This window comes from Silurus meridionalis, chromosome 18 (genome assembly GCF_014805685.1).
Source record: "Silurus meridionalis isolate SWU-2019-XX chromosome 18, ASM1480568v1, whole genome shotgun sequence".
Classification (NCBI taxonomy): domain Eukaryota; kingdom Metazoa; phylum Chordata; class Actinopteri; order Siluriformes; family Siluridae; genus Silurus; species Silurus meridionalis.
The window spans coordinates 19979434-20007404 of NC_060901.1; the positions used below are offsets into that span (position 1 = coordinate 19979434).

The following is a 27971-nucleotide window of genomic DNA, read 5'->3' on the forward strand; positions in this document are numbered from 1 at the left end:
TGCTTCACATCTCCACATCATCCACCATCTCCACATCATAAGTTTTAATAAATGAACATCTGAAATTAATGCGTGTTTGTGTACAGGTATACACTGATGAGGCCACCTGGTGGTGTTATTTGGTATTTCACTGACACTGGTGTAAAGGAACGAATTACAAAGAAACTCGTAACTGTAATTAAATATTTTTTTTTTCAGGAATTGAGATACTTCATTAAGTCGCTTAAAAATAATGAACTTGACTTTTACTTGAGTACATTTTAAATTACTGCGTTCTTCTCCTCCACCTGCTGTCGCTACTTTATCTCTTTATTTTTATCCTGTTAACTGTGATTGGCTGAATAATTTTCATGGAAGAAGGAGAAGAATAAGAAGGAGGAGAAGAAAAAGGTGAAGAAAATGGAGGAGGAGAAGAAAAAGGAGAAGAAGGAGGAGAAGAAAAAGGAGAAGAAGGAGGTGGAGAAGGAGGAGGAAGGAGAAAGTGTGGTGGATGCTTTAAATACAACACTTCAGCATCCTTGGCCACACCTGAAGAATCTTTCTGCAGTAAAGGTGAAGAAGGGAATTGTGTTATTTTGAATTGTGTTATTGTGTTGAATCGACCAGTTGAAATATCAGCATTCAAGAGTTTTTCCTCTAATTAAAAAAACATGCAGGTGAGTTTTAAATATCTGCTCAGTTTCAGTGTTAAATGTTAAATGGTGTAATAAAAGTCACATGACTGCAGTGCAGGTGTAAATGTGCAGTGTGTATTGGGAAAGTGTGTTCATGTAGACGTAATACGAGCGAGTGTGAATTAGAGATGTTTGGCAACCAAAATTATTCGGTCAAAAAAACATAAAAGACGAAGTAACTTTTACTGAACAATGACGTTTTTGATGATGTCATTAAATGAGCGTGATTCAGAGTCGCTTCATAAATACAGCGAACGTCTGCATGTGCCCTTTCACTCAGACTTTTACTTTACTACAATAATCTACTATTTATAGTCATTCATTCTATTAAATCCATTATTATTTAAAAGCAATAGAAATAAATGAATACTTTATAATTGTGTTTTTAAATGTATTGTAATAAAACTGTGTTCGAGTGCATGTTTATTACAATGTTAAGGTTCCTGTTGCAGCATAATCTGATGTAACACACAAAAACAAAGGCTTCCAACCTCCGACTTATTCGATTGTGTTGCTCTACTGCATGTTGGTGACAGAATATTAGCGTTGTTTTAAAAATTGGATGAAATGAAAATAGAAATCAATTTAAAAAGCCCAAACTGATTCACTCCTCTGTAAAACTGCGTTTTCTCCTGAATGGTCCTGAAAGAATGCTGTTTGAGGAAATCGAGCTCCGCACTGTGACTGGCGTGTGGCAGCCATATTGCTTTTAAAATGTCAACATGTTTTAAGTATTTAAAATATCCTGCGATTGATTTAATAAACACATTTGAATTGAGGGCAAAGGAAAAATAATTCACTGTGGACATGAATACAATACAAGGCAAGAAAAAATGAATTGGAGAGAAGGAACTGCTGGATATTGTTGATGTGTGGAAAAAGTAATGGCTGATTGTGACACCTTCAACCACAGTCACACACATCAGATTCTTAAAGATCAGTCTTTTTCATCAATGTGAAGAAATTTAAAAATGTTACAGGTTGGGCAGTGAATTCATTACCTGACCACCAGATGGCGCTATAGTCACTGTGGCTTGGGATGGATTAAACTAAATAGCGTTTTACGGTAAGTGCATATACATGAATTGAGTGATATCAATATAACGAGTGAGTGTATGTATTTATATATAAATAAATAAATAAATAAAACAGTGAATTTCTACTTTCCGCAAAGAAACCCTAACACCATTAAATCAACAAGTTCAGGGTTCTTTCTAAACAAAACATCATCACCATTAGAGTGTTGATAGAGTGTCATTCAGCAGCCCAGACTTTAGTGTATTATAATAGCAGAATGGGTAATAAACAATATATTCCACTTTGTCTCTTACCAGATTGGAGTTGGTGGCATTGGAGTCATCCTCAGGGAAGGGGATGTAGACCGCTAAGGCAACACAATTAGCAAATATAGTCATTAAAATGATGATTTCAAATGGTCTGGCGAAGTGTAGAGTTAAGGGTTAAAACTATTACAAAAAGGTTATTAAACACAATATTAGCAATGGCTAACAGATGCTAAAAATGTGCTACCATATGTGAATCTAAAAATACACAAGATAATTAGATCACACACAACCTCAGACACTTCACCCATTAAATCTAAAGCTATGTGGAATCTCAGACACCATGTTGTTGCAGTTACATTTCTCCGATAACATTTTTATTCGATGATTTCTGCATTATTGAATCATTATTAAAACATATTTTATATCCACACATTCCCAAATCAAAAAACACATTAAAACACATTAAAAGCTCTCAGATTAGAAACTTCACTTCCCAGAAAACACTGCAGCCTCTAAATATGACTGCAACTGATTCTAAAACACACATACACACACACACACACACACACACACACACACACACATACACACACACACGCACACACACACACAAACACACTCTTCCCACTCAGTTTCTTCTTGGAACTGATTGAGCAAATCACACACACACACACACACACACACACACACACACACACACACACACACACACTGTTCTGCAGCAGAAGACAGATGTTGATGAAGAAGAGGAAATACTATAAAGAGAAGTCAACTGTTATAAAGGCACCTTTGGATGTGACGACCCTCATCATTGGTAGACTGAGGAACACTTTGTGAAGTTTTACACAGTCAGGGGCCGTGTAATGACTCAACAATGCAGAATAAATAAATAATCATCTGTGTACTGTGTAGAGTGTGTACTTCTTTACTGCAGTGCAGAGTGTGTACTTATTTACTACAGTGTAGCATGTGTACTTATTTACTGCAGTGCAGAGTGTGTACTTATTTACTACAGTGTAGCGTGTGTACTTATTTACTGCAGTGCAGAGTGTGTACTTATTTACTACAGTGTTGTGTGTACTTATTTACTACAGTGTAGTGTGTGTACTTATTTACTATATTGTAATGTGTGTACTTATTTACTACAGTGTAGTGTGTGTACTTATTTACTGCAGTGTGGAGTGTGTACTTATTTACTGCAGTGCAGAGTGTGTACTTTTTTACTACAGTGTAAAGTGTGTACTTAATTACTGCAGTGTAGAGTGTGTACTTATTTACTACAGTGTAGTGTGTGTACTTATTTACTGCAGTGTAGCGTGTGTAGTTAATTACTGCAGTGTAGTGTGTGTACTTATTTACTACAGTGTAGTGTGTGTACTTATTTACTACAGCGTAGAGTGTGTACTTATTTACTGCAGCGCAGAGTGTGTACTTATTTACTACAGTGTAGTGTGTGTACTTATTTACTACAGTGTAGCGTGTGTACTTATTTACGACAGTGTAGCGTGTGTACTTATTTACTGCAGTGTGGTGTGTGTACTTACTTACTACAGTGTTGTGTGTACTTATTTACTACAGTGTAGTGTGTGTACTTATTTACTACAGTGTAGTGTGTGTACTTATTTACTACAGTGTAGCGTGTGTACTTATTTACTACAGTGTAGCGTGTGTACTTATTTACTAGTGTAGTGTGTGTACTTATTTACTACAGTGTAGTGTGTGTACTTATTTACTACAGTGTAGTGTGTGTACTTACTTACTATATTGTAGTGTGTGTACTTATTTACTACAGTGTAGTGTGTGTACTTATTTATGTACACTTGTAGCACAATGCCAGAAAAGAAAGCTCACTATCAGCTCTCTGATAAAATAATATCTTTGTAAAAGATTTACAGATTACACTTTCTGAGGAAGGAAAGCAAACTGAGGATCATTTTCCACAGACCCACAAGTTTTTCACTTTCCCTTTTGAACTAGAAATTTGCTTTACACACTCCAAACAAGTGAGCAAGCTGGTGAAATTCTCACCAAACTGATTTATAGGAAAAGTAATTTAACCTTACCCTACCTGGACATCAACTGCAGCCAAATGGATCAGCCAAATGACATCACCATTGAAAGTAGGTGACGACACACTTCACTTGTGTTGTCAACCCAATCCTAAGGGTTAAGAGTGTTTTTCTTTTGGATGACTACACAATCAGGAAATATGGTCTCTATGTTCAGAACAAAGGTTTCTACTCCACTCTAACCTTAAACTTCACTTCCAAAATCTCAGAAAATAACCCCGAATACCACAAACAGTAAAATATACATGCCCCAATACCTAGAGCGTGAACTACACTCTCTCTCAGCATGTTTTTTTCCTGAAAGAGTGAGAAAAAAGGTCTGTCAGAATTGCTATCCTGCAGTGGAACAGCAGAACAGAAATTCATCCAGACAGGGACTTTTTCATTCTCCATCTCTCAGCCCACACCCACCAAATAACAGTGGTCAACTGATGACCCCGAAAGAGCTGATCTTACCCTTGATTCTCTCTACTGGTTGGAAATCTTTGCACAGGAACTCATTTTGCAGACTGATAGTTTTGTTCCAGCAGGAGTGTTAGAACCCCAGCACACAGGACATGTATGATGTGAAAAAATACCTTGATGTTTACACCTGCCAAGCTCCCCAGGACGCTGAAGTAGGATCACCCTTTTGAGTTGAAGTGCCTCTCAAACCCAGACAAAAGTAATTGTGTAAGAAGTATCAATGTAGACTGAGAGACCTGCATACATCCTGACCTTGTGACTAAACTCAGGGTTTTACGTGATGCTATTTGTCTCAATCCCGTGTCTGTACCTTCTTATTGATTTGGTAGTCTGTTAAATCTGCCACTTTAAAGAAGAACCCTTCTGTGTCCAGCACACGTATTGAGGCCTGTTTGATCTGCACTAATGCACAAAGAATGAACAATGTCTCTCTAAGAAGAGTTTTGGGCCACCAGATAAAAAACATTTTTATTATAAAAAAATAGTATTTATTTCTTTATGTTTATCTATGTTGAGGTATCTGTGTTCATCTGTACATGTGCATATCAATTAATACACAGTTATCAGAAGTGAACAGTTGAGAACCTCAACAATGATGGAACTGTAATGAATGGACATTTGGTTTCTCTCAGATAAGGATGGGTTCCTTTTAAAGTCTGGTTCCTACAAAGGTTTCTTCATCCTACACTGACCCACTCATTAGGGATAAAATTATAGAAACTTAATTATCTATATATTTCTCTGTAAAGCTGCTTTGGGACAATGTCCACTGCTGAATGCTGAACGTCATTAAACTTACAGATCCATCCTATTTTCTTTGTTGGACATTTCCGCTCAGCCTTTAGAATTTCAAAGGAATTACAGGAATTAAGTAGTGTGTTTGTTCAGAACCTACTCAGTTCATTACTGGTTTTTAAATAATGTACTCAGCAAGCACTTCTGACTGGTAGCTGTGAAACATTTCTTTCTAATGTTCTTCAGGTGTTGTTAAAACTGGATCCACAGCTCTCAATTTCTTTTCAATCATGCAAATCACCATAGTCAGATTATGGAAGGAAACGTTTCACACCAGCATTGAGCAGCAGTTTGCCCCATTTACTATCATCTAAATTAGAATGTTATGTTGAACATACTGAACCTATCTCATGTCTGAAGGATACTTCCACTCCACAATGTTGATGCAGGCTCGTCTGAGGGGGTTTTTGAGGGTAAGGCAGAGGAGGGAGTGTGGGGGCCGTGTGGCCACTGTGCTCGTCGGTTTCTTGGGTTTGCAGTAGTGCTGACGCTGTTGCTGTGTAGAACTTGCTGTGGAGATGGGTGCTGCTGCACTCCGGATCAGCTTGGCCTGACGTGCTGCATCGATAGCTGCCTGCCAGCTGAGGGCGGCATTAGGCGTTGGGATGTGTTCTGGTGCCAGACCTACCATGCCACCTTTGCTAACACTAACACTGTGCTCCTGCTCACTTACATTGGACACCATAACCAGAGATGGGCTGGTGTAGTTAGAACCTGGAAAGAGAGGGGATGTATATTTAACAAGACTAAAAAATCAGCAATAGTTAAAACTCATAAGGTGTTTTACACACACACACACACACACACACACACACACACACACACACACACACACACACACACAGAGTCAATCCTCTCTATAAAGCTTTCTCCAGCATCACAGAGACTTTCCCTGGGGTTAAGGTCAGGACTCTGTGGAGGCCAATTCATGTGGGAAAAGGGTTAATCATGCTCCATGATCCATTCTGTTGCTTTCTGAACCTAATGAACATAATGAAACTGATGATGATGATCAGGAGGAGGAGGATAACCAGTTTATTAAGTACATTCAGGTGGCTTTCTTGAGGTTACACAGATGTTTAGCCATGCGAGATTGAGATGGTTTGGACATGTGCAGAGGAGGGACATGGGGTATATCAGTAGGAGAATGCTGAGAATGAAGACACCAGGAAGGAGGAAAAGAGGAAGACCAAGAAGGAGGTTTATGGATGTGGTGAGGGAAGACATGCAGGTAGTTGGGTTGAAAGAGGCAGATGTAGAGGACAGGGGGGGTATGGAGACGGATGATCCGCTGTGGTGCCCCCTAATGGGAGCAGCCGAAAGAAGAAAAAGAGGAAGAAGAGATGTTTAGCCATAATCCTGTAAATCTTACATTCACTATTAAACAGAGCCATGAGTCAATGTAGAACTTTTTATGATGTGACCAAGTATTTTAAAGACCTCTGATCACAGTCATTAATGGTTTTAGACTATAATTCTTCTGTAAATTGTCAGCTTGGCACCTTCCAGCTTTTTCAAATGTGTTGGACATTTCTTTACACAATTCCACTGAATTCTCTTCAGTTCTGCTTTGCTTGATGCAGGCCAACAATTTGCTCCTTCTGACCCACATGTTTTTTTTCCCACGACCAGACGTCATGTCTCCCCACAGCTACACACTGCAGCAGTTAAGGTCAAAACATTATTTCCAGTTGAAACATACCAATGATCCAATCACAAGCCACAGTTTATTTCAATTCAAACACTGATCACTTTTAGTCACGGAACCTACAAACAAGTCAGAACGTACAAACCTGCAAACATTTTGATTCAAAATCTTTTCACAATTTTATCCATAAGACAAAACATTTAAAGAAATCAGATGGAAAATCTTTTCTATGCTGACTTTAAACATTATTTTCATTCTCGATTCTTCCTGTTCACTGATTTGTTGTTAAAGATTGTAGAAAGCTTACAATTTCACAATTTCAACAAAGCAATTAAACTCAGTTAAGACGTGTTAAACCTGTAGGTCACTCTGGCTTTATTTTCCACCACCTTTATTTCTGACCTCAAGCTCTGTTCAGGTAACAGTATATTATACATGAGTTCATCATAATGAATGAATAAATAAAATCTGTGTTTGTTCCTGTTATGAAGGGTGTAAATGGGTTCACTTCTCATACCCCAGTGTGGGAGAACAGCTTTGCTCTGGACCTACTGTCCTCAAACAAGATTAATCTTCCACTCAGGAGATTACAGCATCCTCTCTTTCTCTCTCTCTCTCTCTCTCTCTCTCTCTCTCTCTCTCTCTCAGTCCTTTACAGTATTTTATTCTCCTCTCCTTTCTTGTCCTCTGGTCCCCTTGTTGCCTCTCTTGGTCTCATTCTCATCTGCCTTGTACCTTCCATAGCCAAGAAATAATTAACTGCTCTAAGTAAAATCAATTATGTTAATTAGTTCAGCAGAGCTATTCTGGAGAGTAGGAGCCTGGAAGGAGGAAGAGATGGAAAGTTGTGTGATATTCAGCTACATGCTTGTTCTTGGTAGACAAATATGCATCCCAATGAGGTTTTCTGCAGTTGTATCCTGTCCACCTGATTGTTAATTGTTTGTTGTGAGTTCCTTTCTGCTCATTATGGTTATAAAGATAGTTTTTTGAGTAAGCACAGACGTCTGGCGCTTTTCCTCTGATCTCTTTCTCGTCTATCCATTTCTGACACAGACCCGTTGTTTAACTCACCATTCTGTACAACCCAAATACTGTTGTGCTTAAATAATGCAGGAGATGAACAATCTCCAGGCATCCATCATCAACCATCTCTTTCTCTCTCTCTCCCTCTCTCTCTCTCTATCTCTCTCTCTCATTAAAAATAAAAATCTTTGTAATTCCATGTATTTATGTATATATACAAAAATCAGCTATAACAATTAAAACCAGCTGAATAATATTGTGCATTTTGTTCTTGTACCACCAAAAAAACTCAGGCGTCATGACCTGGAATCCACAAGATCTCTGAACATGTGCTGCTCATGACACTAAGACATTATCAGCAGATGATTCATCAAAAAAAAATGATTCATCAGACCAGGTCACCTTTAGCACAGCAGTTCTGCTCACATCTACTTATGAATAACATTTTTGAAATGTATCAGTCAGGATTTCGGCCTCATCATTGCATAGAGACGGCGTTAGTTAAGGTGGTAAATGACCTGCTATTGGCCTCTGATCAGGGTTTTGTCTCTTTACTTGTTTTGCTCGACCTTAGTGCAGCTTTTGACACAATTGATCACACTATACTGCTTGCTAGACGTTGTTGGAATAAAGGGAACAGCTCTCTCCTGGCTCAGGTCTTATCTGACTGATTGCTATCAGTTTGTTGATGTAAATGGTGAGTTCTCCACACTCTCTGAGGTAAAGTTTGGTGTTCCTCAAGGATCTGTCTTAGGCCCACTGCTTTTCTCTTTATATCTGCTGCCTCTTGGTGAAATTGTACATAAACATGGTATTCGCTTCCATTGCTATGCTGATGACACACCGCTGTATATTTCAGCCAGATGAGAGGGATCAGCTTAACAATGTTGAGGAGTGTGTAAAGGACATTAGACAGTGGATGCTTCATAACTTTTTTCTGCTCAACTCAGATAAGACAGTAGTACTTTTACTAGGACCACATGCAGCTAGAAGCAAACTTTCTGATTCCGTAGCAACTCTGGATGGTGTTTTTGTTTAAGTGTGTACAGCAGTCAAAGACCTTGGTATGATTATTGACCCGAGTCTTTCCTTTGAGGCTCACATGAATAATATTACCAAGATCGCCTTCTTTCACCTTAGAAATAGTGCTAAAATTAGAAATATGATGTTGTTACAGGATGCAGAAAAACTAGTTGATGCTTTTGTAACATCTAGATTAGACTACTGTAACGCTTTACTGTCTGGGTGTTGGAGTAAGTGCAGAAAAAAGCTTCAGTTAGTTCAGAATGAAGCAGCAGGAGTCCTCACTAGATCTAGAAAATATGACATCATTTTAATCAATCTACACTGCTCCCAATTACATCTCGCACTGATTATAAGATACTACTACTGAGGTATAAAGCACTTAACGCTCTCACGCCGCAGTACCTGAGTGAACTTCTGTACCAGTATGATCCTTCATGCCTACTTAGATCAAAAGGTGCAGGCTATTTGTTGGTTCCTCAAATAACGAGGACACCAGCAGGGGGCAGATGTTTCTCTTATAAAGCCCCACAGTTATGGAACAGACTTCCGAACAGTGTTCAGAACTCGGACACAGTCTCAGTATTCAAGTTGAGACTGAAAACATATTTATTTAGTCAAACCTTTTATCAGTAGATTTTTTTAGGTAAAGGAGCAGATCAGGAGGGAACATGGATATAGAGTGTTTGGTGAACTGGGGTATATTTGTATGCTGTCGTCTCCTCACTCTCACACATTTACTCAGGTTTGTTGATGGTGGTGTGGTGGGTCGTCTCTTATCCCAGAGATCCCTCATGACTGTGTTTCCTTCTGCTTCTCCCTTTTAGTTATGCTGCCATAGCGAGTCTTGCCGGAGTCCAAACTGCACAGTGACATTAACTTTCATACAACAATAAAGACACATAATAATCCATATCCTTCTCTTCCTGTCACCCTTCTCTCTCTCTCTCTCTCTCTCTCTCTCTCTCTCTGTCTCGCCATTCTCTCACTCCAAATATCCTTTTCCCCTCTCACTGAAAAAGAGAATACGGATCGGACAAATTCCCAACAGGTGTGTGATTCTCACCTCCGACCTCGTCCCTCATTCACAAACCGACACTCGGCCATGCTGCTGCCACGTTGCTGCCACGCTGCTGCCACAGCGTACCTGCATTAAGTCGTATGATTCTATTAAAGCTTAAATGTCCAGTGTAATTCTCAGAACATTTGTAGTGAATATATAGAAATACAGTGGGGGTTTTGATATTTATGTGCAACAAAAACTGCAAAATATTAAAATAAAGGTTTACATTTGATAATCTAAAGAAAAAGGGCTGTTTATGATTTTTATCAGCTACATTTATTTACTCCAAAAGTTTCTCAGAGTGTAATACAGCACATTCCCAAGTTCTGTAGGTTTCCATGTCAACCTGTAAGTTATTTTTGGAAGCGTTTTTGTTGCAGTGAGCAGCTTGGAGAATCATACATGTACAGACACGCCTCAACAGATTCTCTTCTGAAATACTTCTAAAACTCTCATTTCAATAAATACTTCAAACATGTGAATTGTGATTCAGCTGTACTTCAGTCTGCAGCAAATGGTGAATGACATCATGCATCTACATTACACCATGCAAACATGTAGCTGTATTTCTGAGGACCGTACAGGACCAATGTTCATGCAGCTACAAGCAAACTCATTACATAATGCATGTTTCCTCTAAAAATACTTCATTCCACTGCATCATTGTACTGCTGTTCTGCATCATAGACAGTTGAAGCTCTGTAATAGACAGGGAAGGAGAGGACATGTCCATCCTCCCACCCAGGCCAGTTCTGTCCTCCAGGATACTGGGATTTTCACAATATGAATGATTGTGATAAGGAGTGAAAACTGTGGCACTGTGAAATCCCACAAAAGTCAAGACGAAAAACAAAGTAAGAAGCTTGGAGTAAATGTAAAGCATAACTAACTTTCAGTTTAGTGTATTTCCTGTTATGGTGGGCTTTTAGATGAAGGGCCTCAAACCAGATGTGTGTGAAAAGAAAATGATCAGCTGATAGATCTTCTCAGATCAGACATTAGAGAACAGCAGAATTTAAAAAGGTCATAAATGCTCTGAACCCTGCAAGTGACATTTTATAGATATTTTACCACCTTTGTGTTTTCCCACACAGCGGTTACCACCACACAGCTGTTACCTCCACCCAGATGTTACCTACACCCAGATGTTACCTCCACACAGCTGTTACCTCCACCCAGATGTTAATTCCACCCAGATGTTACCTCCACACAGCCGTTACCTCCACACAGCTGTTACCTCCACACAGCTGTTACCGCCACACAGATGATAATTCCAAACAGATGTTACCTCCACACAGCCGTTACCTTCACACAGCTGTTACCGCCACACAGATGATAATTCCAAACAGATGTTACCTCCACACAGATGATAATTCCACCCAGATGTTACCTCCACACAGATGTTAACTACACCCAGCTGTTACCTCCACATAGATGTTAATTCCACCTAGATGTTACCTCCACACAGCCGTTATTTTCACACAGATGTTACCTTCACACAGCTGATAATTCCAAACAGATGTTACCTTTACACAGATGTTAATTCTATACAGATGTTAATTCCATCCAGATGTTACCTTCACACAGCTGTTACCGCCACACAGAAAATAATTCCAAACAGTTTGTTATCTCCACACAGATGTTAATTCTATACAGATGTTAATTTCACACATGTTACCTCCACACAGATAATTATAAGAGGTATAGTACAACTATACACATCCCACTGTAAATCTGTACCACATTACACCTGTACCACATTACACCTGTACAACAATACACCTGTACAACTAGTCACCTGTACCACTATACACCTGTACCACATTACACCTGTACAACTATACACCTGTACCACTAGTCACCTGTACCACATTACACCTGTACAACTATACACCTGTACACTTACTCAGTCCTGTTATTTCCAATCAGCCAGCTGAGGGAGCAGCACAATGCTCAAAATCATCAGACTGTAAAATTGCGAGTTTTGGATTGTGTTGGCTTTAACATGTGATGTGACCAGGATGATGTTTGTGTGGAGGATCTGTGCATATTGTAAAAACTACAAACCATTTAGTGAGCAGCAGTTTGGTGGGAATGAATGTGTTATTGATTAGAAAGGTCACAGAAGAACTGTCAGACTGAAGCTAACAGGAAATATAATACATATAAGAAAGAGTCTAAGGATACAGTGAGGAAATCCAGTGCAAAACAGCTGGCACACTGCAGCCTTCACAACACTATAAACCCTAAACCCACTACACTACCCAGATCATATATATCATATATTGTGATTTCTGGAAAAAAAATTTTTTAGATTATGTCTCTCACAGTGGACATGCACCTACGATGACAATTTCAGACCCCTCCATGATTTCTAATGGGAGAACTTGCAAAATAGCAGTGTGTTCAAATACTTATTTTCCTCACTGTATATAACATTATCAGCTTAAATTTCAGGAAGTTAAAGCAGGAAATATTGTTTACCAGGATATGATACAGACTTTTGTGATGTTTCATTGTATATCGGTGTGAATTTATTTATGTCAAGATTCATTACTAAAATGACAATATTTAAGAACTCACACTGTAGTTTTCAGTCCCCTTCCTCCATGCAGGGTTTGTTTTGTATCGCTAATCTACACAGTGGTGAGGAAAGATAATTCAGGGCATTAACCTGGTGTCAGACCTGGTGTGATGATGTGCTTTTATACAGGAGTTTTAAGGCAGCTTTGAGAAAGAAAGCGAGTCTGATCTCCAGGGAGGTGATCTAATATATGTACGAAGCCTACATATCAGACTTGGCCTAGATAGGAAGATGAGTCTGGAGACAGAGTTACGCTTATTTCATTTTTGCTTATTACCAAAGAAAAAGAACCATGTTGGAGAGACTCTTCAGTCTTTCACATGAACTTGACACCACAAAGACTTCAGCAGATCATCATAAAAACCTGCTCATGCAGGAAGAGTTGTTTTTTAATCCTCATAAAACATAAAAGCTTTTGGTGCACCTAAACTCTAATCCCTGACATAATAAGTTATTTTCCAGATGAAAGTATTCAGTATTGATTAGTGGAGATGTTCACCAGGGCATCTGCAATGATCACAAACTTCTTCTGTTCATTAATTTGGTGCCAATAAAGATTCCCAGAGTAGCTGATTAGATATATACTAATACTTATTAGGGTTGAGATTAGAGGCATCACCACACACACACACACACACACACACACACACACACACACACACACACACACACACACACACACACACACACGCACGAGTTACAGTAGGCTCAGGGATAATGTGTCACAAACAGCTGTTTCCTGTTTTACAAATTAACATATAAATTCTTTCTTTCAATCACACTCTCTTTTATCTGTGTTCTGAGGACATTCTGAGGACATTCTGAGGACGTTTCATGGATGACCAGCAGCTGCTGATGAGACAGAAACACGTGAGAGAAAATACTCCTCTAAGTAGCAGTGTGTCATTATGGCCTGCCTTTTGGTACATGTGAACTTTTGGAGCTTTAAGAGTTTAAATCATTTCAGGTGGATAATCTGAGTTCAGAAATAATATAATATAATATAATATAATATAATATAATATAATATAATAGAATAGAATAGAATAGAATAGAATATCTTCTTCTTCTTCTTTCGGCTTCTCCCATTAGGGGGCGCCACAGTGGATCATCCGTCTCCATACCCCCCTGTCCTCTACATCTGCCTCTTTCACACCAACTACCTGCATGTCTTCCCTCACCACATCCATAAACCTCCTCCTTGGTCTTCCTCTTTTCCTCCTTCCTGGTGTCTCCATCCTCAGCATTCTCCTACTGATATACCCCATGTCCCTCCTCTGCACATGTCCAAACCATCTCAATCTCACCTCCCTCACCTTGTCTCCAAAACGTCCTACATGCACTGTCCCTCAAATAAACTCATTTCTAATCTTGTCCAACGTCATCACTCCCAACGAACATCTCAACATCTTCAGCTCTGCTACCCCCAGCTCCACCTCCTGCCTTTTACTCAGTGCCACTGTCTCTAATCCATACAACATCTCAGGTCTCACCACAGTCCTATAAACTTTCTCTTTCACTCTTACAGATACTCTTCTATCACAAAACACTCCTGCTATCACTCATCTCCACCCAACCCACCCTGCCTGCACTCTTTTCTTCACTTCTCTAACACACTCTCCATTACTTTGCACTGTTGACCCAAGGTACCTGAACTCCTCCATTTTCTCCACCTCTTCTCCCTGCAACTGCACCACTCCACTGCCCTCCCTCTCATTCACACACATGTACTCTGTCGCACTCCTACTGACTTTCATTCCCCTTCTCTCCAGCGCATATCTCCACCTCTCCAGGCTCTTCTCCACCTGCTCCCTACTCTCACCACATATCACAAGATAATCGGCAAACATCATAGTCCACAGAGACTCCTGTCTGACCTCGTCCGTCAACCTGTCCATCACCACTGTAAACAGGAAAGGGTTCAGAGCCGATCCTTGATGCAGTCCAACCTTCCCCTTGAACCAGTCTGTTGTTCCTTCTGCACACTTCACTGCTGTCACACTGTCCTCATACATATCCTGCACCACCCTCACATACTTCTCTGACACACCTGACTTCCTCATACAATACCACAACTCCTCTCTCCACCCTGTCGTACGCTTTCTTTAAAAATCCACAAACACACAATGCAGCTCCTTCTGACCTTCTCTATACTTCTCCATCAACATTCTCAAAGCAAATAATGCGTCTGTGTCTCCACGCTTCTACAGGTATGTCATCTGGTCCAACCGACTTTCCACTCTTCATCCTTTTAATCGCTGCTCTAACTTCCTCCTTACTAATCCTATCCACTTCCTGCTTCACATCTCCACATCATCCACACCATCCAACCTTCTCTCTCTCTGATTTTCCTCGTTCATCAGCTGCTCAAAATACTCCCTCCACCTTCTCAACACACTCTCCTTACTACACACTACACCACACATTTCCATCTCCATCCTTTACTGCTCTAACTTGCAGCACATCCTTCTCACCTCGGTTCCTCTGCCTGGCCAATCGGTACAAATCCTTTTCTCCTTCCTTAGTGTCCAACTTCTCCTACAGCTCCTCATATGCCTTTTCCTTGGCTTTTGCCACATCCCTCTTTACCTGCTGCCGCATCTCCTTGTTCTCCTGCCTACGTTTCTCATCACTCTGTCGATCCCACTTCTGTTTCTCCAACCTCTTTCTCCTTCTGCTCTCCTGCAATTCCTCATTCCACCACCATGTCTCTTTGTCTTTCTGTCTATTTCCAGATGTCACACCAAGTACTTTTCTAGCTACCTCCCTCATCACTCCTGCAGTAGTTTCCCAATCATTCAGCACCTCCTCACCACCACCGAGCCCCTGTCTGACCTCTTCCCTGAACCTCACACTACACCCTTCCTCCTTCAGTTTCCACCATCTTATTCTTCTTACAGTCCTCACTCTCCTTCACTTCTTTTTCACCTCCAAAACCATCCTACAGACCACCATCCGATGCTGTCTAGCTACACTGTCCCCTGCCAACACCTTACAGTCTCCAATCTCCTTCAGGTTGCATCTGCTACATAGAACATAGTCCACCTGTGTGCACCTTCCTTCACTCTTATACGTCACCCTATGATCCTCCTTCTTCTTAAAATACGTGTTCACCACTGCCATTTCCATCCTTTTAGCAAAATCTACCATCATCTGCCCTTCCACATTCCTCTCCTTAAGGCCATACCTACCATCACCTCCTCATCACCTCTGTTCCCTTCACCTACATGCCCATTAAAGTCTCCCCCAATCACCAATCTTTTATTCCTAGGTTCACCTTCTACCACTTCACCTAACTCACTTTAGAATTGTTCCTTCTCCTCCATCTTACAGCCGACTTGTGGAGCATAAGCACTGAAGACATTTATCATCGCCCCTTCAACTTCCAGCTTTACGTTCATCAGAAACACTTTTCACCTCCACTACACTCTTACTGTACTCTTCCTTCAGAATCACCCCTACACCATTTCTCTTTCCATCCACACCATGATAGAACAGTTTAAACACCTCCAATGTTCCTGCTCTTACTCCCTTTCCACTTGGTCTCCTGAACACACAACATATCTACCATTCTCCTCTCCATCATATCAGCTCCCTCTCTCCATTTACCAGTCATAGTACCAACATTTAACGTACCAACCCGAACCTCCACTCTCCTACACTTCTTCTTCCTGCTGTCTCTGTAGACGTCTTCCTCCTCTCCTTCTCCTCCTTCAGCCAACAGTAGCCCAATTTCCACCTGTACCCTGTTGGCCAATGATACCTGTGGTGGTCGTTGTTAACCCACTGTTTAGTATGTTATTGTATAGTATATTGTTTCAACATTTCAAATTACTGATCAATATATTTCATAATGGCATAAACAAGTGAGTTTAAACCAGGAGTGCTAAATGTAATCTATAAAGAGATCCTGCATGTCATGTAATACACACAGAGGCACACACACGTGCTGGACATGTAATAGTAATGCAGGTTATAGAAAACAAAGACAAAAAGGACAATAAAGCAGAACATTACCTGGACAAAAACAAGTATAGATGGAAAACGAGTGCAGTGAAGCGTGAGTTTATACACAAATGCTAATTATGGTGAATGAGAAACAGGTGTGCAAACAAACACCTGACAGTTTATTGAGGTGTGATGGCTGGTGGGAAACATAGTCCCTGTCCATAATCCTGACACTGCACACATACATCGCAAAACCATGGAGCAAAAGTACAAGCAAGAAACAAACGCTTATAACTAGAAGATATACAGAGAGCAAACTAATACGCAGAAGACACAATAAGAGTGAAGTAATGAGTCACTGAGTGGGTGGAAAATCAAAATGGATTTTAATTTGCATTATAAAATGGGGATGAGAGGTGAAGCTCAGCGATGGAGAGAATCTGTTCCTCAGTTTTGGGGCTGTGAAAGACCAACCCTAAGCCCATTTCCCCTCTGCTGCTGATCCAAGAGGAAGGAACAAAGAACACATGCTATGAGGGAGAGTTTCGATCAGACGGCATGGACTTGACTACAGAATATTTTTTTACCGTATACAGAAGTTATCAGGGAGTGAGCGTAAATGTTAACGTGTGAGGGAGATGTTTTATCCAGACTGGGTGAGTCTCAGGCAGGGAGTCGATGGAAGGAAGCCTGGCAGTTTTCTTAAAGAAAAAGATAACTTACCTGGCAGTGTTCATATCATCTGAAAAACAGTGTGGAGTCTAATGTGATGCCAAGCAGAACAAGGACACTTGTTACTCTGAGAAGAACAGCTTCAGTACAACACTGATAAAAACCCAGCCTGAATCTCAGGCAGGTCAACAAAGGGTTCTTCAAGATGTATATGTAAAAAACGTATTTTTCCATTTTATGTCCATTTAGTGCATTTTTCATAGAGAACGTTTCAGGATGATTTGAACAAGAAGATATCAATTCAGCAGAACTCTAAGCTGTTGGGTGAAGAGTGTTCCCTCATCTTCTCATCCCATCTTCTGATGGAACCACTTTAGATACTGTTAGTGTTATGATCCATGTGAGAGAGTGAGAGGGGGGAGGAGGGAGAGAAATTGGGGAGGGGGGCTGAGAGAGGGGGGTGAGGAAGAGAAATTGGGGGAGAGGGGGAGGAGAGAGAGAAAGAGAGAGAGAGAGAGAGAGAAAGAGAGAGAGAGAGAGAGAGAGAGAGAGAGAGACCGGGCAGAGCTGACGGCGTGTATGGGGATGTGTATGAGAAAGTGGAGGTTGCCAGGTGAAGGCGCCAATCCCCAAGTGTGTGCGGCTTTAGTGCGTCAAGAAAAGATGTGTGTGTGTATGTGTGTGAGTGAGTGTGTTTGTGTGTACGAGGAAAGATGTACATTAACGTGAGTGAGTGTGTGTGTGTGTGTGTGTGTGTGTGTGTGTGTGTGTGTACGAGGAAAGATGTGCATTAATGCGAGTGTGTGTGTGTGTCCCGGAGTTAGTTTGAGGAAAAGGAACGCGGCAGGGAAAAGTGAATGAACAGTGCGATCTGAACAGATTTGTCATATTATCACGTGATGTAGTGACTTCAATTGAGCGTCTCTGGCACAGTTCCTCTCTGCTCAGTGTTGGTGATCTTAAAGCTCAAATATCGCTAAATAACAGAGTCGATCTGCTCAGAATCCACCTTCACCTGGCCTCCGCGCTGCACACCTGGAATCACGTGACCACCGCCACGCGTCTAATCTGGTGTTTTTTTGTTTTGTTAGCAGCGCGGAAAATCTGCAACTGTTCTCAGGAAGTGTGTCCACACATGCACTTATTTATTGAATGATGTTCGCTCCTCAATAGATTTGTGTTATTGTGTTATTTCTTTATATTTTTGGTTCTGTCTGGTAGAATTCTGACACTTAAGAATTTGGAAAAACAAAAACACAGTAGGCTCTATACAGGATACAGGAAATTATTATTTCACTTGCTGAGTCTTTAGTTAAGTGAGAAATTCATCATAATCCACTTTTAGATCAGCACAAAGATACAGAATAAATCTCAGCTTGTTTGGTCGTATGGTTCCTACCGTATCTCCACCCATTGTGAACATTCACACTCCAAAGCACAGACTAAAGGGCCTGATTATTGCTGGATCTGCTCATTACCTACAGACAAACAAACACCAGATCCCTAGAGATTTATAAATCATATTCTTTAACTCCAGCTTCCTGCATGTCAAAAACCAGAGCAACAAGTTTTGTTCGTTGATCTTACAATGATATGACACTAATTTTGTGATGGTGATTTGTGATGGAAACATGGAAACGCAAAAGGTCTGGTGGGAATGCAGTGTGGATAAGTGTACGGTATCCATTTTATTTGACATATTAGAGGGATCGTGCATGTAGGACGTTTTGAAGACAAGGTGAGGAGGTGTGATTGAGATGGTTTGGACATGTGCAGAGGAGGGACATGGCGTATATCAGTAGGAGAATGCTGAGGATGGAGCCACCAGGAAGGAGGAAAAAAGGAAGACCAAGGAGGAGGTTTATGGATGTGGTGAGGGAAGACATGCAGGTAGTTGGTGTGAAAGAGAGATGTAGATTTAGAGGACAGGGTGGGTATGGAGACGGATGATCCGCTGTGGCGCCCCCTAATGGTGGTGCTAGAGTGTCTGAGGGGCATACACCAAAACTGCTGTGCTGAGATAGTTGTTAAAAGCAGGCAAAATCTTCTCTGGTCTGTTGTGGATGTCCACGTAGAAGCTCTATAATAAATATATATCTGCTGCTTAGCACCAGAGGAAGCATTCATTCCCAATTAAAAGATTCAGTGGACTGTTTACATGAGATGGTATTTAATCCAGTATGGTGTTTACGTATGCCGGCGCTTTCAATCGGAATGACTTTCTGACATTAGCCAATGTCCTGTCGAGGTGGAGTTCCATTATTTCTTATGCGTATGGTTTTTATGTAAAGTGTTGCTCTTAATTTGTAGGGATAGTCCTGCTGGAAGGTGTGTGCTCTAAACTTTCACACAAATCGCTGGACATTCACATGTTTGTGTGGACTGGTAAAAAAAAAAAAACGTGTTGTGGCAAATCAAGTGTTCACGAAAGCTTCCTATTGGCCGATACAAGATCTAGTATGGATGCCAGGTGAAGAGGAGGCTTCTGAAATCTTATTTATGGAATTGAAGGAAGCACATTGTTCACATCAAGTGATGGGTCTTATCAACATCAGTAATCGCTTTAACGCGTTTACATGGCAACATTTTTATTTTATTTTTATTTTTACAGAAAGGTTTATCTCACCCTCTCAAACCATTACAATTCGGATTGGACTTTTAAACCGATTACATGCTCCATGTAAATTCACCCACTGTTTGTTCAGAAAAAGATAAATGAAGATAAAAGAGAAATGCATTAAGCCATTGCTAAAATATTGCAAATGCTATTAATGTATATGAAATGTGTCACAGGTTGCAGCCATTTGAATAAATTAGGCTCAAACTTGAATTAATTGATTGACATGTGAAGGCCATATTTCTCTTAATATTCAGCCAATTCTTACAAGGTCAAGAAAATATGATCACATAACCCCAATCCCATCGTCCCTACATTGGCTTGCTGTTAAGTTTCGAATAGACTACAAACTATTACTTCTCACTTATAAAGCACTAAATGGTTTAGCTCCCATGTATCTCTCCAGTCTGCTAAAACGCTACAATCCGTCATGCTCCCTGAGATCTCAAAACTCTGGGCTTCTAGTAGATCCCAGAATAGCAAAGTCCACTAAAGGTGGTAGATCATTTTCACATTTAGCTCCTAAACTCTGGAACAGTCTTCCTGACAGTGTTCGGGGCTCAGACACACTCTCCCAGTTTAAGTGTAGATTAAAAACATATCTTTTTAGCAAAGCCTACACATAACATACGTCTCACATCATAACCTTGTGCTCCAGAACATCTGATCACATGCACATTATCAACTTGTGCTGTTAATATCATGAACAGCAGCTACGCTAATTCCTCTCCACTGCTTCTCTTTCTCTTCCCATCCTGAGGCATCCTGAGGTTGGCCAGCTCCAGTCACCTCCCACCTCGTGATGATTACGGACCTTTGAAGAAGTAGATGCCGAATTTGCAAACATCCCGAACCACCTAGAGACGTACCGGTGCCAATTGGATCTCGCTACATATGTGGAGTTTTGACATTGGACCTCCTGGAGTGTTTAAAGGCTCTGGCATGGAGAAGCTGATGCTGGATCTGTGTTGATCACAAATGCTGAGATCATAAAACTAGGAGCTACTAACCATATAGACTGTATAGGAATGTAGAAAGAACATCACTTATAATCTTATACTCCAGTGCTCATGTTAGTTCTCTCTCCAGTGTTCTGTATTGTTGAAAGATTTATGATCAAACTCTTGATGTCACCCAAATGAGGATGGGTTCCCCTTTTGAGTCTGGTTCCTCTCAAGGTTTCTTCCTCATAACATCTAAGGGAGTTTTTCCTTGCCACAGTCGCCACGGCTGCTCATCAGGGACAAATGCACACCATTCACCTTAACTGTTGATTTGTGTAAAAGCTGCTTTAAGACAACGTCTTGTGAAAAGCGCAATAGAAATAAACTTGACTTGACATAAAATTGTATCCTCCTCTGAAAAACATTTTTGATGACAGGCCAATGTTCCTTGGACCTCTTGCTCTCTTTTGCAGTTGTCTGGCTGATGTTCAGGAGAAGATTGTTGAAGTGTAAAAACTGTTCAACTCATCCACCAAAGACCTGCTCAGAGAGCTACCATGTTGGAGCTGTGACTCCAGTTTCCTCCCATGATGTTACTTTACCTTCTTTACTGCTTTGGGCATGTTAAGGGACTCATCCATGTTCCCTTTGGCACTAGTGCAAGATCTTAGAGCTCCTGGTTGGAAAACATTCTGATTATTGTTTTGTAGACTGTATCATCTTCCAGTTTTCAGAAAAAATCCCACAACTGACCTGCAAACATGTTGATGTCAATAGAGCTGCACCTGAACATCTAGAGTCTCCTGCAGCGCTGGCACTGATCGTTCCATCCAGCATCTGACCTCCCTCTGAACAGGAGCTTTCTGTTTCAGCCTTTGTTTGTATCTAGGCATGAAGAGCATGGTGGCATGGTCCAATTACCTAAACACAGGACAGAACTGTGACCTACAATCCTTTTGCCCCTAGTGGGGGAGGTGATGTGTTGGTGAAAGCTTGGCACTGCGCATTAGAGTTTAGCTGAGATAAAGTCTCCTGCCACGCAGTGTCCTGTGACAAGTCTGGTGTCGAGTGAGAGCCTCTCGTAATTTGAATATAAAAGGCACTGACTGTGTCTGGGATAATTCCTGGTAGAAAGAGTCACACTTGAGGGTCAGGAGGTCCAAGTAAGCTGCGTAGGAACATACAAGAGGATCAATGCTCAAGGTGTCATGCCAGCTGCTCGTTACACACTGCATCTCTCCAAGACTCTGTGGTTCTGTCCATACAGTAAACCACATTAGGATCACCTCATAAAAGACCAAAAAGATATAACAGTTGAATTATCAGGCAGCTTATTTTGACTGCAATCAATTTGATCATTTTCGAGATATGGGCCAAAGCATACATGAGCATAATATACCACCACCAAGATCTCCTGTAGCACAAACATCTGAAAAAAGTAAATGCTGCTTCTGATAGAAGAAGTCCAAACACACAGAATATCACGACATGCTGGAGAAGAGATGGAACCACCATCACCAGTGTGATGCTCTGGGTGATGTTTTGATGGGAAACCCTGGGTCCTGATGTAGATGTTCATGTAGATGTTACTTTGATTTTGTGTACCACCTTCCTAAAGATTGTTCCAGACCCCTGAGGTTATACCCCTTCATAGTAACAGTGTTCCTAATGGCAGTGTTCTCTTTAATAAAGCTGCAAAGCGCTGTTCAGGAACGCGTTTAGAACCACGATAGAGTTGATGATGATAGGTGTTGATGAAGCTACATCCAAATACCACAGATCTCAAATACTTTTATTATTAAGGTCATTTATCCAGAAATACAACTTGGCCAGTAAATAGTGTTTCATCAGCTCAGTCAAAAAAATCAAACCTGACTGATTTTCATTAAATCAGCTGATCACTTAAAGTTCATGGCTGCCCACAGCGTCTTTATCAGGCATTCGATTGGGCAGAATTGGTTAATTGTCACAAGCTTAATGGAATGTTGTTCTTGTTACCCTCTAGAATTCTACAGTACTGTATAAGTTGCCATTTGGGATGAAACTTGCAAAATGTGCTTTAACCCTAATAATTGCTGCTTGTGACTATATTTAGGGGCAGAGTTGAGCTGAGAAAAGCTCTGTTGACTTAAATAGCTTTTACTCATGAATCATTTTGTTCGTTATCAGGACAAAATTCTGAAACAGCTGCTTAAGTTTTGAATAATTAAATAATTTAATTCAATAATTTTCTCCTGAACCTGTTTGTCCAGAAAAGTGTATATGTGCAATAATCTACAGGTGGATTTTAGTTGATGGCAGAACTCCATCTACCGTAATTTTCGGACTATTAAGCGCACCCAAATATAAGCCGCACGCACTGAATTTGACAAAGATTTGTATTTTGAACATAAATACACCGCACCTGTCTATAAGCCACAGGTGTCTACACTGAAACTAATGAACTTTACACAGGCTTTAACAAAAGACAGTGTCTGTTACACGACTTGTATCTAAACAGTAGCCTACCAAGAAAGTCATTGTTCACTGTCTTCCTCCTTCCTTTCACAACTATTTCTCTCGGGAGTTTTTCTTTTGGCATTGTTGTGCGTTTAAAAATCACCATCGGTGAAGCTTTTCTCCAGATGCCGTGCAGCTCAGAACACAGGTGAGGTGTGTGTTTTCATGCCCGGTTGTTTTCAGCGTGACGAATGATTCGCATTTCCTGTTGACAGTCCGAGTGAGCGGCAGGTCAAACGTCAGAGGAACATTATCCATATTTATGATGTGGTGCGGCCCGATTCAGTGAGAGTGCGATTTAATATAAAGAGTTTCATTGGTTCACCTGAAATTTTTCAGCAATTTAATTAGTCTAATGTTATGGGGCTCAGTTTTTTGGCTTGAAGTTTGTAAAAAATCCATAAATTAGCTGCTTCATTGTTTAAGCCGCGGGGTTCAAATCGTGGGAAAAAAGTAGCAGCGTATAGTCCGGAAAATACGGTATATTTATATATTGTTAATTCATGGAGTCTGTACACAGTTTACTGTTATATAACGTCACATGGGATGGTATGACTGAGGCTGAAACAATTCCTCGAGTATTTCAAATACATTACAGTAGTCCATTACACTACACATGGAGCACCGTCTTTCCCCCTGGATCATTATTTTTTTGCGGACCATTGTTTTTTTCTTGCAACTCCGATTTTATCTCTCGCAATTCTGACTTATTTTAGCCAACCGGGCAGCGTCACCCCCTCTGTAGTACCAAAAGCTTTACACATTGAAATGGGCTACAATCAGTACAGTCGCCTGGTATTAAACTGAGACTCTGATCCCTGGAGAAATCTCTGTCTAACAACCAGCTCTGGAGTTTTGTGAGAATTGTGAGAAAAAAAAATCAGGCTTCCATACAACACAGAAGATGCTGCAGAATGAAAAATGGAGGAATGGGAGGAAAACAGTGAGGGGTGAGGAGAAGGTTCAGAATAATCGGTAGCATTTCTCTATTACTAAAATAATCGATAGTTTCAGCCTTGCATATGACACACAGTGCATTTATTTTTCCAAATAAACTTAGCAGGTACTTTAAAATAATACATTTCAATATAAATCATGTGTAACCCTCTGATATTTATTCTGTTTACACCAACAAAACAAATGGTAGGAGATTTTGGAAGATGTGAGAGGCCTGTCAAGAGTGTCCTATTCAAACAATTAATAGCTTTGAATTCCTACTCTTGGTTTGAGCCCTGGGTGTTTCCAGTGACAAAGGCATTTGTTGTTAAAAAATAAACCAACATGCAGAGCGCTATCTATTGGAGAAATGCAAGCCATCGTGAGGTTGAGAAAAGAGAGGAAAATTGATCACTACACAAGAACTGGGCATAGCGAGTAACAAATCTGAATGTCCTGGAAAACAACAACAACAACAGCTAATGACAGATATGTGAGCTCCACAGGTCAGTGTACAAAGTACCACATTCTGCCATTCTAACAAGACTTTCAGAGCAGAAATAAATATACAAAATAGAAATATAATACCGCTACCAAAGTAACAGCAAAAGTTTGGAAAAAGAATGAATCTGTTAATGATCCAATATATATGAGCTGGTGGGTGAAGTTTGGTGGTGGTGGTGGTGGTGGTGGTGGTGTTATCCACTGGGCTGCATGGCTGCTTCTGAAACAGTCAAGTCAAGTTTATTTCTATTGCGCTTTTCACAACAGACATCATCTCAAAGCAGCTTTACAGAATTTAACAAGTAAAGTGAACGATGTGTATTTATCCCTGATGACCTCTATTTCATGAACAATTTCTACAGAAACTTCCTGTTTAACAAAACAAAACAACACACCACAAACACACACAAACACACACCACAAACACACACACACACACACAAACCATACACACACACACAAACACACACACAAACACCACAAACATACACACACCACACACAAACACACACCACACACACAAAAAACACACACACACACAAACCACACACACACCACAAACACACACAAACACCACAAACACACACACACACACACACACACACACACACACACTCTACACCCTTTATGGCCAAAGGTTTATGGCCAAACACTTGGCCATCACACACCACATGTGGGTCTTTGTTGTTCATACAGCTGTAATATACAGATGTGATGATAACACTGCAAAACTGCTATTAAATCTCAGTCAGTAAAATTTTACTCGGAATAAGATACAAATGCAAATCGCTAACGCTAACGTCTAAAACACACCAGCGTGAAACTCAGCATTGATCAAACAGTACAGATGATGTAATGAAGCTCTCATACAGCAGCACATGGAAGTTCAGATAATGTCTGAAAATACATCTATTTTATTAAGAGCTAAGCCTGAGAAGAGTAATTACACAGTGACTAGTTATAAAGGAGGTGATTTTTAAAGTGAGTGTAAATGAATGATTATAGACTTGATTTTAAAGAGGAAAGATTTTTTTATCCGATTTAACTTTCCATTAAAACCTCCAGTCTCCATCATGTAGTGAGCGTCACAGTCAATGTTCCAGTTCCAGATTTGAATCACTGTGAGGTTGGAAGTGCGAATTCTGTGAGGAAGATTAGAGCAAGTCATGCAGTGAGCTTCAATAATGTCTGATCTTTGTTTGACATTCAGTAAAGATTAGAACCAAAAAAATAGAATAAAACTTTCTTTACAATAGTTTTTGTTATTAGTAATGTACAGACAATCCAGAGAAACAACACAGAAAGGTGTCATGCACACTGTGTAAGATCCAAAAGAAGATGCAATCATGCTATGCTAACACTGTGCTAACTCAAAGCTCATTTACTCGAAAGTTTGGTTGTGTGTTAATACAGAGAGCTACAATACCCTCCATGATTCTTTTTTTGTGATGACATCTACTGAGTGCACATCAGAGAGCCTGAAAATAAAACATCATCATAATGAATTGCAGGAACCGTCACTTTGAACAGTTTGAAGATTTCAGGACAATAACATTTCTAATAAATTCAGAGACCCGCTGAAAGAGGGTCCAGATTTCCCTGTTTTTTTTCTGTTATGTTGTGCTGCGGTATATTTGCTAGTTTTGGGTTTTCCTCTCTAATTATCAGGTGGCTTGTTTTGAATTGGGGTTACATGTCATGGGAAAACGCTGCTTTTTTAAAAATATAAATATAAATAAATATAAATATATTTTGGAAACCTGCTCATTCATGAAGTTTTCAGCCAATCACAAAATAAAGACTCGTGCAAGTGAAGAGCTTCAGGTCATGGAAAATACAATCTCTGAGACTGGACTTTACAAAGCTGCTGATTCGAGCTGAAATAGAACAAATTACTGCGCCAACCACTGCACTTGTGGTGAGAAGAAGAGCAGCCATGCGCAACCCTACCATCTTATAAAGGTTTTTCATCAAGCTAACCAGAATAAGAAGTCTTCAACGTGTCATGACAGTGAGTTCAGTGAATTTCAGTGACCTGCTGAGCCATTCAACTAATGCAGCACTGGGATGTGATGTGGTACAATGGCAGAGTCACAGAATGTATGTCTAGAATGAAAAACCATGCCATAAGAAGTGAGGCTGCTCTGAGAACAAAGGTGGATGCAGCCCAATATTTGTGTGGTGAAAATGATCTTTCTGGAAAGACAAAGTGATTTCAGGGTTCGGGTGAGAACAAGTGAGAACTGAGGAAGTATGAAGTTTAAAGAGGTGTTCTCTGATAAAACCTTGGCTTGAGTTGTTCTACAGGGAAAAGCTTCATCATACAGAGGGAACATTTTTTAAATGGTTTCAATGCATTAATCATGAAAAACTTCACTTGCCTTTTATATACATGTTTGGATCATCAACGGATTTGATTGCAACAAGATCTGAAAGGAATATTTTCCATGAGAAGGTGCCGTCTGTGCGAAGGTGCAGGAGCAAAGGCTTTATTTAGACGTCACTGCAGGACTGAAGGATGCTCCCTGAAGGATGCTCTCAGTAAAGGGCATATTAATTTTATATTAATGTCACATTAATTTCACGTTCATTGGGGTGTAATATTTCATGGTCAACTACAGTCCAAAAACAAATCTCCATTAGCCTGAACCTGGAATTGTCCAGATACCGAACTTGCTCATTTCCTTCTACCCCTTTAAGATGTTTACATTTTAGGTGTCATGAAGGATTCTTCTATTCTCAATACAGAATTCACAATAAAGCACATGACCCATTTAGGTCCTGCATACTCTTAAAGGCCAAAAGTATGTGCACCCCTGACCATCACACATAGCCACAAAGGCTGAGGTACATACAGTACAACGTAACCAGAGGCGATTTCTTTAAGACTGCAAGGGAAGCTCGGCTTCCCTTATAATGTCACAAAATTAATGGTCAAATATGTACTATTGTATTAACATTTTATTGACTAAAAATGCGTTAGAAAACGTTCATCTCAAAGACGAGTTCGTTCAGAATCAGTTACATATAGCAGGTCGGCTGACTCGATTTCCTTCTCATACATTCCCGCAGCGTCACAGTGCATTTCCCTATTGAAGCCCAGCGTCCATTGACTTCAATGGGGCTGCTTTGAACGGTTTTTTCAGCGCTCAAACTAGACGGTCATTGGATAAACGCTGCGATTATGTCCCGCCCACGGACGCTCAGCGTCTCTGGGG

At 40.3% G+C, this 27971-nt stretch overlaps 1 protein-coding gene across 4 annotated transcripts in view; it reads right to left on the minus strand.

The window, feature by feature from the left end:
• The window catches only part of cacna1c (calcium channel, voltage-dependent, L type, alpha 1C subunit), an 83302-nt gene that overhangs the window by 45226 nt on the left and 10105 nt on the right, over positions 1 to 27971 (minus strand). For all 4 annotated transcript variants that reach the window (XM_046873318.1, XM_046873317.1, XM_046873321.1 and 1 more), the window contains exons 3-4: positions 5655 to 6003; positions 2006 to 2111 (exon numbers count right to left, since the gene is read on the minus strand). In XM_046873318.1, the coding sequence (XP_046729274.1) occupies positions 2006 to 2111; positions 5655 to 6003 (455 nt within the window). The remainder of the gene's footprint in view (positions 1 to 2005; positions 2112 to 5654; positions 6004 to 27971) is intronic.